The sequence below is a fragment of the Asterias amurensis genome, chromosome 8 (genome assembly GCF_032118995.1).
Source record: "Asterias amurensis chromosome 8, ASM3211899v1".
Taxonomy (NCBI): Eukaryota; Metazoa; Echinodermata; class Asteroidea; order Forcipulatida; family Asteriidae; genus Asterias; species Asterias amurensis.
Window position 1 is genome coordinate 13167780 of NC_092655.1, and position 17616 is coordinate 13185395.

Below are 17616 nucleotides of genomic sequence, written 5' to 3' on the forward strand. Positions count from 1 at the left end.
TTATTTGTGTTTTTAATAGTTTTAAAACATTGAATTAAAGGCAGTGGACACTATTGGTAATTACTCAAAATAATTATTAGCATTAAACTTTAACTGGTAAAACGAGTATTGGGGAGAGGTTGATAGTATGAAAGTTAAAACATTGGAGAAACGGCTCCCTCTGAAGTGACGTAAAGAAGTAATTTTCCACGAATTTGATTACGAGAGAATTGGATTTTGAGGTCTCGGAATCAAGCATCTGAAAGCACACAAGTTCGTGTGACAAGGGTATTTTTTGTCTTTCATAGTTGTCTTTCGCAACTTCGGCGACCAACTGACTTCAAATTTTAACAAGTTTGTTATTTTGTGCAGTTGAGATACACAAAGTGTTAAGACTGGTCTTTGACAATAACCAATAGTGTCCAGTGTCTTTGAGAGTAAATTGCTAACATGGTCATTCTGTTTTTGCTTCCACTTGAAGAATAATCTAAAATGTTTCAAAAGTAAAGAAAGTGTTTTCTATATAAAATGTCATGGGTTGAACTAAGAGAAATTGACTACTACAAGAGCGGGATTTCAACATGAGATAAGTTTTGAAGTTGCAAGTTCAAATCTCGCCCATAAACATCAAATTTTTATTTCGTTTCGTCTAAATATAAAATGATGACATCAAACTCCCACTGTTGCTCCCTATAACCTCTGCTCCAATAACGCAACTTGAATTCAGAATGCATTCTCAAACAATCCAACAACCTTTCACAATAATCTACCCACACTCTCAGACGTCCACCTCTGCCAAGTTGACCACAGCATGTCATTTCACCGTCATTTACCCACATTATCGCTTCCCACCACGCCAAGAACCACCCATCTCCACACAAAAATTACTCCCAGCCGCTTGTTTTTGCGATCGGACCCGGGAAATAACAGCCGAGCAATGTCTCCGATTGCAGGCAAGGTCTTATGGCATGACATGTCGCCTGCTAGGTAATCCCCACAAGTAAAGCAGGTATTTTTGTTCCCACCACATCACAGATACTTCCCCCAGCGTCACTTACACTCAATTTGTCACAGTGGTACTACCAACAGGTGTATGGTTAGTCTTGTTCCCAAGACGTTCTAGTTGTGTAGTCACGAACGCCTGTATAGTCACGAAAATATAACCACTGTAAACTGCTATCACACCCTGAACCGCCCGCCACCTATACAACCGGAGCGCCTTGAAACAGAGACTAGATTGTGGTCTCTGTCCTTGCTCTCTGGGTTAATAAACACATAAACATTGCCCTCTCCACCAACGACTACACCACCAACTATGATAATGTGCAGCCAGGCAGCCGGGGCTCCCAACTGCTAAAAATATTATATACTCTTTTTGTACACAAAGAGGAACAGAACTTTTTATTATATGGGTGCGATTCGGTCCAATAATGGGTGCTAATGCACTTTTGTGGTTACAAACACAAGGGGGGGGGGGGGGGGGCACCGCTTTGGAGGAAAACTAGTCAGGATGTTATCTGGTGCTGATGATCTTTTCTGTACATCTGTTATGATACCTTTTAAATTGCTCACAGAGCTATTGCCTAAATTTGTCTGATTCCTTCCTTATTAAACATGTTTTTTTTTTCCAGAGCGTATCTTTGAGTGGTAATGTCCACGCAGGCATAATTATCCATAATTGGACTACACAATCTGAAGTTTCTCAATTATTGACGTTTAGATACTTGTCCGGTAATTGGCCTCAGATTTCCTATTTCACCAAAGATGTGAACTAATTTCTTCAGGGGAGGGGGGGGGGGGGGAGGCTATACGTTTGGTAATCATTCTTAAAATTAATGTCCGCAATAACAACTTATTTTTTTAGAAGTACGGCAGCTTTAGACAGTATAGAGCATTTGAAGAATAATTTCACTTCGATGTAATGTTTTTACTAGTTTTTATCCCCAAAGTTTGAATCTGAGAAACTTTTCTGTCAGATACATTCTCAGATTATGTTTTCCAACTCCCGATCTTCGGCGACATCTAAAAAATAAACCCCTAAAAAGACCAGTTAGTTTTATTGTTAATATCGACATTTGTACAGGATTAAAACAATCGACAGTTCCAAAAAAACAAAGGTATACTTTCCCTTTAAACAACTTTCACGGCATGATAGACATTTTGTATTTGAAAAGTTCTTTCGAATGACCAAAATGTACCTGCTCCAAATGTTAACTTGAATAATGTTTGATCGACCTTGTTCTTCAGACGTCTGTCTTCAATTTGTATTGTTTACGTGATAGTTCGTCTCATGGATAAAAAACACATCAAAAAAGGCCAAGGAAAAAACACTCTTTTCTTTACAAAGGGAGACCAATGGCTTCGAAGAGACCCCCAAAACCTTCCTTGTCCAAACAAAGCGTTTTCAAATGAGCAAGATGATTTATCCAAGATTATTTTTACACATGCTGTAGATCGACTCTTTGAACCCCAAAATTCCATGGTTTGTTTTCTTGCACGGCAGTACACAATCCCATTGCCTCCACCTTCGTTACGCTATCGTCTGCGCCTACTACTAAGAAGAAGTTTGTTGACGATCTGATTGGCCCTCTCGTTTCTTAGGAGGATGTCCTGATTGGTTAATAGATTACACTAGTCCCTGTCAATCATTGAGAGCGCTGACAGATTCACGATAGCTCCTCCCACTTTGTATATATCCCGTGTGTTGGAGACATACGCAGCACGAGGTTTATGGCTCAATAGTTTGCACTGATTGAAACACACGCAGACGAGAATGTGTGGATATTTACTTCAAAGCTCTCACTGTATGAACAAGTTCTCGGATTGATAATACGTCAAATCTTTTGCCAAAAGTCACCACTCCAATTTGTTTGCATAACTCTGCTTTGATTTAAGTTGCACCTATTTTGTTGTTATCTTCGCGGGCAAAAGGGGTTACTCCACCATCTGCTGAACAAACTGATGTGGTTTCTATATCTCAAAAAAACAAAAAAACACTGGAGTCATATCTGCTCTGATCTCTGTTGCTAGAGAAAGAAACAAATTGGAAAGCTGAAGTTTACCGTGCGTGAATTGAGATATTGAAAACGTGTGTGAATTTGACTGGAACACATTTTTATCGTCAGTCATGAATGGAAGAACTGCCATGTGGAATTTTAACGATGGAAGACAACGGATTGTGAATATTTATTTGTACTGGATTGCCGCCTCGGTATGCTGCTATTTCTGTTCATACACTGTCAATGCCGCACAAGGTAATGTGAAAACTATTTTTCAAGAATTCTACATATTTTTTGTTTCTCTCACTCTCAGTCTCAATAGATTTTTACATTGATAATTAGGATCTGGTATTAATAGTTATCACAAAGTTATAGATATTAAATCTGTGCCAAGGTTTGCTCGTTGTCTTCTTTGCCCCTTTTCAAATGAAATAAGAATAGATAGTGAAATTTTATGGAATTCATATCTTTTTTATTTTATTTTTTTTGTTTTTTTATTTATTGATATCCAACAGCGGAAAGCCGCCACTTACAGGAATCGTTAAAAACTATGTAAAAAAATATAAAGTTAAATATGAATATAAATATAACAATATATAACATTAAAACATTAAAAACAATGAAATATTTTTCAATTTATATAAGGGCATGGTTCAATAAATGTACAGGAAGTTTACATGGTTTACTACAAATGTCCACGATTTGTTGTAAAATTTGTGAGATTAATTTGTAGTAGATAAAAAAGGTGGTGAGTAGCATAACATCCAAAAGGATGTTTTATCCTTGTAGAAATAATGCACCTAAACCAAGGGAAATTAACATTGCATTGTGCCTGTGGTTATTTGTAGCTAGCCCAAGAAAACTGGGGCTCTGTGCCCTGGTCTACTCATATTTTGAAATGTTGACATAAAGCATTACGAAAGAAAATGTAAATGTCAAAATTTTAAAAAATAGTACGAAAATGCAAATGAAAAAAAAATTAAAATTAAGCCCCAGTTACTGGGTCTAGATATTTTGATACTTTGTGAAAGAGAAGATGTAACATTGGAAAAGATTTTTTTTGCCAAATATGAATTTCTTGTAATGTAAAATTACTCTTCGCATTTTTTTGAGAGTTATGTCTGTAAAACCATGGTAAAACCAGTTGTGTAAACTGTAATGTTTTTACTAGCCCTTCAATGCATGGTTTCTGCCACTTAAAATTAACTCCACACATTCACCATAGAGTCTCTGTCCTTACTCTATGCATTCACAACTTTTGAGCACGAAAAATATAAAGCAAGAAGTGATGTGAAATATTAAGTGTACCTTCAATGGTAAATTTAATCAGCAAATAATGTACTTTGTTAAACAAAACAATAATTTGGGGGAGCATTTTGCATGAAGATGTTGAAGACATCAAGCCCTGGAATTTCAGCTAAATAATTTAAAGAGGGCAAAGCCATTTTTTGTATATTGTGCAACTTTTTTCATTGGAAAATCTTTTAAGATTTTAATAAGACTGTGTGAAACTTGTGTAGGGGCACAAAAGGCAAGACGTGTAGGGGCACAAAAGGCAAGACAAGGGGCAGGGCACCACAGAGGCCATAGTCTCCATGGCACGCATGAAATTCATGGCCCTAACCTCATTCACTGCAGCCTCATTGTTGCCAAAGAATACATTTAGAAAATGACTGTAAATGAATCGTGAGTCATAATGGCTCAGATATTGGCCTAATGTTCGACTAACTTAAAAGTTACAGGATTGGTAAGGCTCGAAAGTATCATTGCTTAAAGGAACACGTTGCCTGGGATCGGACGAGTCGGTCTATAAAAAGCGCTTGTATTAAATGGCCAACCGTGTTAGTCGACAAAGTAAAAGGAAAACCGTGCAATTTTGAGGCATGTTTGTGTGGATCATTGTATTCTACTTTTACAACATCTTTCTACCCATATGCATTTTATAACAAACGGTTACAAACGCTTTTCAAAGACCAACTCGACCAATCCAAGGCATTGTGTTCCTGTTGTTTCGTTCTGAAAGCTTGATCTGATATGAATTTCATACTTAACTAGAAACTGTGGAATATTAAAAACTGTATCAGCTTATTCTTGTTGTTAAAACTAAGGACAATGTGTTTCCAGGCTAGAATAACTGTTCATAGTGTTGATTGTTATACTACTTTTTTCTCTGACTCACGCAAGATCAAGAAAACAGTACCAGAACAACCTATTTAAAAAAAGTCACAGCAGCTGATTTTGGTTGTAACCAAATTGAGAACAATGTGTTCATGTTCGCATGCTGCAAACGGCATAGTTTTTTGCTATTTTCTCTTGCCTCACAAGGCTGGTTCAGCCCAAATTTCCACAGGTTTGTTATGTCATGAACATGAATGATCACATAAAACATGACACTGTCTACAACTTTTTGTTCAGCTCTACCAATCCTTATACCTTTAAAAGTGTTTCAAGTAGATTAATGATGTAAGTGAGATGATAAGAGGAAGCACATCCCATTTTTTTTTTAGCCCAGGTTTGGTATTTCATGTATATGGTTAATTACACAAAACATGAACACTGGCTGCAGCTATTTTTCAGCTCTACCAATCCTTACTATACCTTTAAAAGTGTTTCTAGTATAACTATAAAGTAATGATGAGAGTGAGATGATTAGAGGAAGCACATCCCAATTTTTTTTTAGCCCAGATTTGGTTTTTCATGTATATGGTTAATTACACAAAACATGAACACTGCCTGCAACTATTTTTCTAAACTACCTTTAAAAGTGTTTCAAGTATATAAATGATGAGAGTAAAGTGATTAGAGGAAGCATGTCACAGATCCTCAATGAGAGAGGACCTACGTGGTACATCAACCTGTCAAGAAGGATTCCTAGTAGGAGTTTCTTCATCACTTTGACTGGTTACAATGTGACTGCTACCCCAGCATGGAAATTAATCTAAATCAAGTATAGTTGATGGGTTGTGGGGTGGGGACACTGTGACTCACACCCTCTACTCACTGAAAACCCTTCCTTGTTTTAAACAGTGGCAGCAATGAATGGGGTGAGCTCCATGATGATAAATACTGGAATTGAACATTAGAGTTGAACATTAGGCCACTAGTAGTTGACTATTTAGGGGTAGACCACCTCTGCTTGTGTGATGATGCACATTTGTCTGCAAAGCAACACTCTATGATTTGGTAGCCATTCAAGAACAGTGGTGGAACTGGACATTTTCATGGGATGGGTTGAGTGGGGGGGGGGGGGGGCGGGCAAACACAACCAAACCAAATTTAAGTTTTTTTTAATGTGGTGAACCAATCGTTCATGCATGTTTGCTATCCCATTTTTTTTTTGGGGGGGGGGGCAAAACGGTGGAGGCAATGGTTCTGAGTAGGATCTGACTGCCGCCCCATCCTCTCTGGTTATGCCACTGTTGAAGTGCAAATTGAATATACCACAACTGCAAAAGTTTTCCTGAATATGATAGAAATATCTGCCAAGTAGCAAGCCCCTTTTAAACACATTTTTCCAAAGCAATAATTAGTGAACTTCCATTATCCTCATTAGTGCTTTCTATCATTCATGTGGACAAACATTCCAGGTCATATCTAACCCATTTTTGTAAAAATTGACTGGTAATAAATGCATGAAGTTCACCCTCAAAAAAGTGGGTCAACATTTTGAAGATTTGTTGAAGATAAGGACAAGCTGTTCCCTCACCTCCAAAGAAAAAAGTTTATAAATTAAGAAAATACTGAAGTCCATTCTAGAAGATTTGTAATTGAGATTGTTATCCTAATCATAACAACATACCGGACATGTGTGAATAAACCATATTAGGGTTTCGATCTGAGCCGCTGGGCTTTTCAGTCCGCAAATAGGCAAACATATCCATGCATTAACAAAACAAACCCCAAGAAAACAAACAATAAACAAAAAATATGGGCCAATCTGGAGGATGGGGGAGAATTGCGGTTTCTTCACCACCCCCTGGGCGTCGTACTTTCCCAAGCGCCTAGAATTTGCTGTTTCCCAAATATGATTTTGTTCCGTTTTTCCTCTCAAGAAAGTCTAAACAAGTGTCAAAGAATCAACATGTCAACGTTGATGTTTTGTTAGAAATCTTTCTTTACATATGGATAAATCTGGAGCTTATTATTATAGTGTGTGGTAGGGCTACACGGCCTTGACTTTCCTCCCAAACTAGCACAATAAGGGGACACTCCCCTCCCTATCAGAAGCGAGCATTACTCGATGAATAACGCACCCGATTAATGCATTCAGATGCCAGTAATGTAGTGGATCGTGAGATATAGGATTAACTCCTCGTGTATTTGGACAGAGTCATTTGAAAGGAACTCAAACTGTAAATAAATGATTGCCAACCTGTCAACGAGTGCTTAAAGGTTAACAGAAAGTACACTTCACAATAGACTTTTAGGATGGGTCCTCAAAGCTTGTTTTGCTTCTATTACAACCAATGTAACCCAAAATGAGGCTTGGAGGCTGGAGTAGTCTGAACCCGTTTAAGTTTATTCAGAAACAGTCTTTATCATTGCTAATGCACATGAGGTACTAGACTAATGTCAGTCTGATAAAGGTCAATAGACTTCTTTACTTAGATCCAGTTTCGTGCTCTAAGCCATACCAGGCGATTTTATGTGATTTTTTTTCTGTGACAAGTCATGCGATTTTTCACACAATACTTAACATGCCATTCCTTGTCGGCAAGAACAATTTACATCAACAAACAGATGTTTTTACTTGTGTCCCTGGTATTCTTTTCTTTTTTATTATTTTTTGAATAATAAAACCACAGAATATTTGAGCTGTCATTCATCATTTCGGATAAAACGTAAAAGTATTCTATTATCGAGGGGGGCCATGGGGGTTGGGGTCAGTGGATCTCCCTGGTTGATTCCAGGTTTTATTGCATTGGCTTATAATTACTAGATAGTAGTTTAATATAGTGTTCCGGTAATGAAGCAAAGGATGCCTTGTAAGTGAACTAAATAATAGCTCACAAGCCTGAAGATACAATAAGAATGTGTATGTGTATCAGAATGACATGGTTCGATTTTACAGAGAGTTAGGACTAGTCCTGGGATAAATTAAAAACTTAAGGCTAGTCCTAACTTAGCCTAACTCGAGATAGGACTAGTCTTAACTCTTTGTGAAATCCACCCCAGAAACACAAGAGTTAAACCCCTACTCTTACATGACAAGGGTTACATGGGTTCTTTTACGTGCATTACTTTACATATAAGGGACCTACGGCTCAATGTCCAATCCTGCTTTCCAAGGACAAATCAATTATGGTTAAGTACTTGCTTATGGACTCAAGTGCCATGACCGGGACTCGAACCCACTGCACTTGATCCCTCAGCCGCACTCTTTAAAAATGAAGATGTGGTTGAACAAAATAAAGCCGATGTTACTTTCCATTTATTTCTTTGAATTGATGATGAACAAAGTAAGATGAATAACTTCATCAACTTCATCAACTTTTTCAGGAACTATCAAGTTTTCTACACTAATAATTTAAATAGGAAAGAAACCAGCACTTTGAATTAAATCTCAATTGTGCCTCATATGGCATAATTGGACGGCTCTTATGTATACCATCTGTCATAAAAAACTCGCAATCAGCAACTTTATTGCCCACTCCAAATCAAATCCTATTATCAACACTAATTTAGGGAACTCGGATATGCAATTTTGAAGTAAGCCTTGAAAGGTTTGTTAATGACCATGAGACACACAGTCTGCTGAAATATCAGATTTGTTCGGTGTGTCATCCCAGAGATTAATGTCTTCTTTAGTTTAAATTAAGCTTTCATATTGGGCCCTCGAGCAAATCCTGAATTCTAAATTAGAATAGATGCGGTTAGTTTGAGGCCTTGATGGAAGTGGACTTTCATATCGTACAAAAAATTACCTGACAAAATTACTCAACAGGAGGACGAGATGATCCGCAAGTATTAAGGAAATTATGATGGAGTATTGCTCCATCCAGTGTTTTTTTTTTTCACTTTCAGAAGTTCAAAACTTTGTCAGAGTTTTCACGAACAGACACCCTACGTGCTTAAGGATTTTTTTTTTTTTTTTTTACATTTCTGTGGACAATGCATGAAGACCTACAATTCATGAAGTTTCAAAGCTCGGACAGCTTTACTTTTTAAATTAAGCGTATGAGTGTTTCCAACTTTTGCATGATTGCATCTGTTTACCATTGTAATGCACGGCACGCACTCAAGTCAAAGTGAGGTAAAAACGTTTTCACGAAGTAGCACGCAACTTGTGCGAGCGCGCGCGCTCTGACCTACAATCCCGGCCAAAATGGGCCACCCTTTCCTAACAGTGTATACAACAATTCCCTGTGCACTTCCCATTCACATTCAAAACAGTTGTTTGGAGGAAAGGGGGTTTCTAAAAAGTGTTAAACTTTTGCTTGTATAGCAGCGCATGCTACTTCATGAAAACGCTGATGACTCGTTGTAAATATACATTATTTGTTTCATCGGCATAGACTTTTTCAAACAACAGTTCTGATTACTATTTTAGACTGGCGGAACAGAGACTTTTCCCTCGCATCCTCGCTTTGGTTACATGGATTTAAATGGTGGCCGATAAACGTGGCTGCTGCATGATAAAAGTCCATACTACATCAATAATCCGGGAAGATTTTTCTTCAAAGGACCTTTAAAATTAAGGTTCAACTTAATTATTTGATTTGTTTTATTACATGTCCAATTCCAACAACACAATTATGCCAATAACAGGATCAATTGGAAATGAGAAGGATAGTTAAGTTTTAGATGTGGAAGAGAAACCCCAATGGGTGAAAACAGACGCAATAATGGAAGGTCCCACCATGGAGCTAAAACCAGAGAGACATACCAATTTATAAACCTTTACCAACCACAAAAATGTAAAAAAATATGTGTATGGAGCTACAAAGTCTAATTTCTACCCCAATGGTCCAACTATGGTCCAACCAGTGATAAAACCTCATAGAAACCCCTCCATTGTGCTTCTCCGTCAAGTTGCTGTACTTTAGAGCCCTGGAATGGTCACAGGGCTGTGTTTATTTTCCCTCACAGCTTGTTGTAATAATTTCCAGTAGGGCTCTTCACAGCGCAAGTGGGAAAGTGCTTTCACACGGTTCGAGTATACTGTCATCATCATCATCATTCTAAGTCTCTCATGCTGTACAAGTATATGTATACAGCAAGTACCAGAGAAGCGTGGTCTGCCAGGGATGGTAAGGGTCAGAGTTGGAGAGTGGAAGAATGGTCAGAGCATACAAAAAGTCAGACAAAAAAGTTGCTCCTGAGTGGCACTTTAGTCCATGACTCTTGACTTGAGACTTGGTTTGAGCTTGACTACATTGGTTTAGGACTTGTCTTGAGCATAGAGCAACCTATATGCTCACAGCATAGAGCAGATAATATCCTTTAATAAAAACTTAAAACTTGGACTTGCCTTTCAAGGAATCTATTGGACTTGAGACCTCTTGACTTGAGACTTGCTTAGAGCATGGAGGCTGCACTAATAGAGCAGCATCCAATATAGGACTTGAAAGTTCCTTGGGACCTGCCATTTAAGGACTCAATTAGACGGGAAGACTTGACTTGGACTGGCTATGTTATAGCTCATGACTTGACTTTATTGTGTCATTTAAAACATGTGGAAAGCTGCTTTATGCCAGAGCCTTCCTGGACCTCCTTGGGACTTCCTTTCCAAGGGCTCAATTGGACCCAATAGGACCAAATGGAGGAAGGAATTGACTTTAGGACTTGACTACATTGCTCTATGATTGGTTAATGTCTCGACCTGAGACTTTCCCTAAGTAGAGGAATCAAGACCTGGTAAAGCCTCAATGCAAGGACTAGAAACTTGACTCAATTATAAGGGAGTAAAAAGGGTAGCGACGAGTTCTTACACGGCCTGTTTAAAGCCGGCAGGGTCGAGTTGCCGTGTGATAAAGGCCCGATCCGAAGGCGAGGGCCTTTAGCGCACAGCAACGACCCTGCAAGGTTTCAAACTGATATTTAAGAACGTGTCACTACTCTTTTATTCCCATTCATAAATGCCCTTTTGTTAAAAAACGAAAGAAAAAGAAGAAAAAAACAACAATTACAGACATTTTGACAGTTAAAAATTCGAGGTTTGAAATATTTTTTTTCAAAAACTTTGTGAAGAGTCTGTTGCGCGTGGGTTGTGTGTACGCGCACGCGCACTTAGAAATAGATTACGCGCGCGCGCTTAGAAATTGATTACGCGCTGTTACTAACAGCTATGAATTGCGTGCCTGACACGCGGAAGCCAGCTGGTTATAAACACTGGTCATTATCAACTGCTTAAACACCCCCATCGTGACGCGCTCTCCACCAATAGGAGTCGAGAAACTCTCCTGGGGTATTTATAAATGAGAGTTTAGCCTTGCAGAAGACTTGGCTAAACAGATTTAAGAAGAACACCATTATTAAGATAACAATTAACTATGTAAGTAGTAAACCTGTTGGTAAAGCATGGTACAACCATGTGTTACTCTTTCGTAGGAGTGTTGGCTCTGAAAAGAGCCGGTTTGGTTTTGTCGTTTCGTACAGTATACTATGCTTGACCGTCTCTTTCATTGTTTGTTGAGTACTTGCTCTACATGTGAATATTGTGTTACGTACAGTGAGTTTCAGAACCATAGAGCAAGAGAGTGTACACATGTGGTTTGTTTTGGGCATGGTACACAAAAATACACAAGAAGAGCATGTTGGTGGGCAGTATGGTTGTGGTGGATGTTGTAAGAAGGATTAGTGCTGTAAAAGCTGGGTTATTGATGACATGTGGCTGGTATGCCCTAGAGCTGGTCTGTTCATCTCTCTGTGGACTGCCCATAGATTGAAGAACTATCCCCTATCTTTCTAAGTGTTTTATCACTGTCAGTTTTATCACATATGTTTACTGGACAAAAGGCATTGCTTTAGGTTTGGAGTTAAAGTAGCAATTTACAATTTGTTCAATGGTTAAAAGGCTGAATGGTGCATTGTCACACTAAAGTAAACAAAACATCACTTTGGACAAACTGTTTTTCTGTAAACAGTATTTGTGTTCTATTATGTTATAAGATTCACACAAGATAAACAATTTTGTAGAAATTGTCAAAGGTAACATTCCTGAGATCAGTGTTTTGAAGTCCTAATTGTGTGGACTTTCTTGTTCTGTTGAACACAAAAACACCTTATAGTATAAAGTGTTATGCACCAGGCAGTTTCCTCTTGAGTTGTTGTCTACATCAGGTTTTAAATTTGGCATATAATTCCACAAGACCCCAGGGCTTATATATATTTGACAGGACTAGATTATGTTTCTCTAAGCGAACATCCACAGTTTAACATGCAGAGAGTTTTTATTTGAACCCAAAGAAGGTTTTTCTCATTTGTATATTTGGTAAGAAGTTACTTCAACACCTTTATGCTTCTATGCTCAACAGAATTTAAAGATCAGGCTTAAAGTCAGCAGTTGAACATAATTGTTTGGGTTTTTTGGTTTGTATAACAGATGTTTCACAATTAGTGAAATACACTTAAAAATTACTAGACCGTTGGACTTGTTCAGTCATGAGTTTAATGGCCCGATGCCACTGGCGTACAGTGCAGTGTACAACTCTTGGTGCAAGACATTCTGACATTGTTGTTAACGACAGTTCATTTTTGCGTAAAAGTTTGCAGAGTAATTATGAACAACAACTTCTTGCACAAAGACTACCCATCTGTCTTAAAAACCTTCACATGTTTAGAGCATACAGTTCTTCTTTACTCCTAGAATACATTATAGGTTTTTAACCAGCTCTAATAACATCAACAAGACGAAACTACAGACTGGACCCATACAGCAGTGGAACAATTGAAGAGGAGGACATGAGCAATTAGGGGTACCAAGAACTCGGGACCACCAAGGGCTAGAAGAAGTTCCCCCTAGAGACCTCCCTAACTGTTGGACTTTGAAAGCAGTGGGGTGTCCCATGGAGGGTGTCCATAGCAGAAAGGAAAAAAAGACCCTTGGATTAGGAGTACATTGAGGCTTTCCCACTCAGTAAGTGGCAAGAGACAATGATTCAAAAACAGGCTTTGAAAAGGAGGGGGATGGTTAAAAAGGAACACACATGATGACTGTAAATGGAGTTGTTAAGGGGATGGAACAGCAGTGCAGTTTGGCTCTAAGTTAAATGTCGTGTAGACTTTCCCTAAGAATTTTGTCATTTTCAAAAGAAAATCAGAACATCTTTTCAAATGCTCTGATTGTAGGGCATCAAAACAAAGACCTTGTGTTTGTAACTACATTTTTTTGTAAATACTGATATTTTTTATCTGCTTTAGCTATAAGTTTCTTGCTGACTCGGCTGGATTTTAAAGGTATTCATGAGTTAAGCTTCAAGTTTCCTCATGTTTCAACTGTAAGGGAAATCCGACTGTAAAAACTGATATCAAGTTGTACATTTTTTATGACTGGGAAAATTTAACCGCAAAAAAAAAAAGAAACAGAGAGAAAAGAAAGGCTCCACCTGTGGCAGGATTGAATGACACTCAAACCGCTGTTATTTCAGAAGTCATTTTGCACTCCCAGGAATTATTAGTAATGTTACACCTGTCACGAAATGCGTTTGGGTTTCTGCCCGGCACAGTATGACCACATACGCCAATGGATTGATGCAAAGCTACTATGTAATATCATTCACACGCTGTCTGGCAGTGCCATCTAACATGCTGAGATCCTGAGATATTTTACACAAGGCAGTGGATTGATGCAAAGCTACTATGCTACCAAGGTATGGTGCTCTGGACATGCCATCACACTTGTTGAGATCCTAAAATAGTTTACTGCTGGATACTGGTGTCGGTATATGAAAAAGATGATGAAATCCTCATGTGTTTTAACTTGCATTTGACCACTGCTAAAGGAGAACATCGGAATTGTTCGCAGCCAGATATATTTTATCTGGGGATGACGACATGAAGAAAGTAGGATGTTGATTTCCTACAAGATATTTTCTTGGAGTCTCAACACTTGTTAAGGAACAGTCAAGTTGATCTTTGAAATGTGTATGTAACCGTTTGTTATGGAATGCATATGATTAGAAAGATATTTTTAAAAGAAAATATAATGATCCACACAAGTATCACTCGAAATTGCGTGGTTTTCATTTTATCTCGTCGACAAACACAGTCGGCCATTTATGGAAGTCAAATTTTTGGCTGACCGTGTTAGTTCGCAAAGTAAAAGGGATGTGTGTGGATCATTGTATTCTACTATTCTACATCTTTCTAACCATATGCATTTTATAACAAACGGTTACAAACGCTTTTCAAAGACCAACTCGACCGATCCAAGGCAACGTGTTCCTTTAATGTTATCATCCCAATATGAACTACTTTTGGGAGTCGACATCCAACATTCAGGATCATGATATTTTGAAGTTGACGTCTTACTTTCATGATGTTGATAAGCTAACATAAAATACATTGGGAAGACAACTTTAGGATGTCCTCATCCCGAGGGAAAAAACCCATCTCAGGATGTCTACATCCTACGCTTATGATGTGAGCATCCCACAGTAAATTATCTCATGATCGCAACATGACGGAAGGCACATACAGAGCTCCGTAGCCCAATTCATTTCCGTTTCAACTTTTGTCTCTGGATATCCACTTACAAGATATGAATACATTTTGAGGTAAAGTTGGGAGGGGGTGGGGGATGTCAAGGTGACTCTACACAACTGCTGTTACAGACTGGAAATGCCTGTTTTCTTCATTTTAGTATGTTATTCATCAAATTGAAGAAAAAGTACTGGGAAATATTAGTAATGATCTCCCAACAGTTTACACTGCGATATGGATAGTCACCAGTTGTTTTAGGAACTCATTCCTACAATCAGAAGTTAGATTTATTTTAGATTTTTTTTTTAAATTTTTGGTGGATATGATTATCTCATTCATAATCATGCCTGAAAGAGGTATTTCATTTTGTTGTATTCACATTTTTGAACTTTAGGAATTTGTGTTCTCAATTGTGTCATGCTGTCTACTGTTTCTAATCAAACTCGTCTATTTCACTTGGACTGTTTTTCAGTTGGCTTAGACTTTATACACAAGTAAACTGTTTTTGTTTGAACAAGCACTAATAATACAATATCCAAAGAGATTGTCTTTGTATTAAGTATACTCAGCACAATTGAAAGATATTTACTCAACTCAACATGTGAACATACTTTTTTTAAATTAAATATTGTTAGCCTACACAGTGCTGACTGTTATTCAGTTGACAATTTCAACTTTACCATTGGACTTGTTTTGTCATTAGTTTACTAACTCGAAGCTAAAATCACTGCTAAAATCACAGTCCAGTATAGGGTTCAGCCAGATAACCATGGGGTTAGCAAAAATGGACAAAACCACACTTAAAACGTTATTTTGATAAGTTTGTGATTGGGCGCTTCGCATGCCCCACATTGAACTCCGAAAGCTAGAGAACTCTGTTAACACAAATAACACTAATAAATACTTGTTCATGTTATATGTGAAATGTTCACCAACTTGTATATAAATAAAATACAATGGCATCACGTGTGAAACAAACATGGGTTGGTGGCCTTGCTGGTGGGGTTCACATTCCCCAGGAGTTTCATGTGGGTTTTATTTCCTGGGAAGTGGCTCGAGTGTGAAAGGGGTCTCCAATTCTTAACCAATAAGTAGGGATAAGGCAATCATCAATGTGTTCCCCCCACCCACACAACCCCCACACTCAATATAAAAAAATTCTTTCTAGTGTCGAAAGTGTTAGAACTAAATCAAAGATGGCAAGAGGACACTTAGGTAAAGGAAAGTCAAGGCTAATATGTGTATCATGGGAAGAGCTCTTGAGAAAAATAAGTCCTTGATCATGTTTACAGTAAACATTATGTCACTCTATATTCACTCCACCCTTGCTCCACCCAACTACCTTCATGCTCCACCATCCCAATGTATTTGCATGAGTAATCTATGGTGTGACTCGCAGGTTTTTATTATTATACTACATTGGGAAATCTGTCCAAGGACCAGATAATCCGCATGTCCATCATGGGGCACTATTGTAAATGACACCTTCAGAGCCTCATCAGAGCTGTCTATCTTTCTGGGACCCATGGACTATAGAGAGAGAAAACTCCATGGTGGGATGAAAGCCTATCCACCATTGATTGATACCAAAATGATAAGCCTGATATGTCATACAGTACAAAGGAGTGTTTTTCTTAGAGAGAGGGCGAGAGTATGTGTGTACAAACCACCTCTTGTCTGATAATCCAGGATATAGGGGTACCTTATGGGCCAGCACATGTACACCAGCAACCCTCAGGCAAAAACCTTTGTTACAAATTTTCTGCTAAGTGGATTTGGATGGAGGTGTTGGGTAAACAGAGTGCAGGAAGTTTTTGATTTATTATGGGTTGGGGGAAACTGTTTTCTGTTTGCTTAGCAATTTAACCCCTCTTTCTCGCTCACCCATGAATTGTGATTGAGGGATTTATTAATGAAATAGGAAGTGGATGTTTGTTTTTCATTAGTTGTTGAAAGTGATTATGAAGTCTGAAGAGAGAATTAATCTGATTGTTGCTTGTGGTTAGAGACTTTATATTTGATTGTTTTTTTCTTTTAAGGTTCTATTAAGCCACAAATTTCATATAAAAACACAAAGCTTTATTTCTTGCGACACTATTTGTTTGTGTATTTGCTTTGGTGAGTTTTACAAAAACAAAAAACAGGATTTTCATGTCTGGGTTGTTCTATGGATTACAGCTTAGTGGTGTGTTTGGGTTTAGTTTTGTCCTTGGAAGAAAGTTGTTGTGTTAATATGAGTTATTATCCCACGAAGGTTGTTGTTTTATTGACAATAAAAACCAAAATCAAAACAATTTGTTTATGTTGAGCTTTTACGCTGGCTCCCACAGGAGTTTGACCTTCACATTCACCACAAAAAAGACCCATGGATTTACCTTTCCAAAGTTTGCCTTGGTATAGGTTAAAGTATTTATTTGTTTTTGAAAAACATATATGAGTATGTCGGATCATAGAGCAAGTCGGATTATTTTGGGGGATTATTTCGGTTTAGGGGAATTGTGTCATTTAAACGATACTAGCGTGGAATTTGTCACACAGAGTATGCTATTTGGCCAAAGCAGATTTTATTTTTTCAAAAACACATTGGCCTATGGCCAGAAAACGGCTGCCACTGCATTCATCGTTCCAACGAGACTCAAACTCATAAACCCTGCCATTCTATCTAGAGCAGTATTTATACTGCATATTATGTATGTAAAATTGCTATAAAAAACACACACACATCAGAATTAGGTTATTTATAGCCAATGATTAAAACAGAAATTTTGAGTGTTGGTCTTACAACATCATAATAACAAAAACTGTATAAATATCTGTATAAATATCTAAAGCGAACTGAACACAATAAAATAACATTTACACACAACCACAACAATGAAAGTATACAAAGACATCCATTGTTTTTGTTCTTCTTTATTATTTTGAAGGGAACACTATTATGCGGTAGGAAAATGCACTGTGTTATCCCAACGATGAACGCGCGTGTGTTCTAGAG

At 37.9% G+C, this 17616-nt stretch overlaps 1 protein-coding gene across 1 annotated transcript in view; it reads left to right on the plus strand.

The window, feature by feature from the left end:
- The first annotated feature begins 2761 nt into the window (after positions 1-2761).
- Positions 2762-17616, plus strand: part of LOC139940964 (uncharacterized) — a 49800-nt gene continuing 34945 nt past the window's right edge. Inside the window, exon 1 of the mRNA XM_071937368.1 lies at positions 2762-3233. Coding sequence (XP_071793469.1) covers positions 3107-3233 — 127 coding nt within the window. The 5' untranslated portion in view covers positions 2762-3106. The remainder of the gene's footprint in view (positions 3234-17616) is intronic.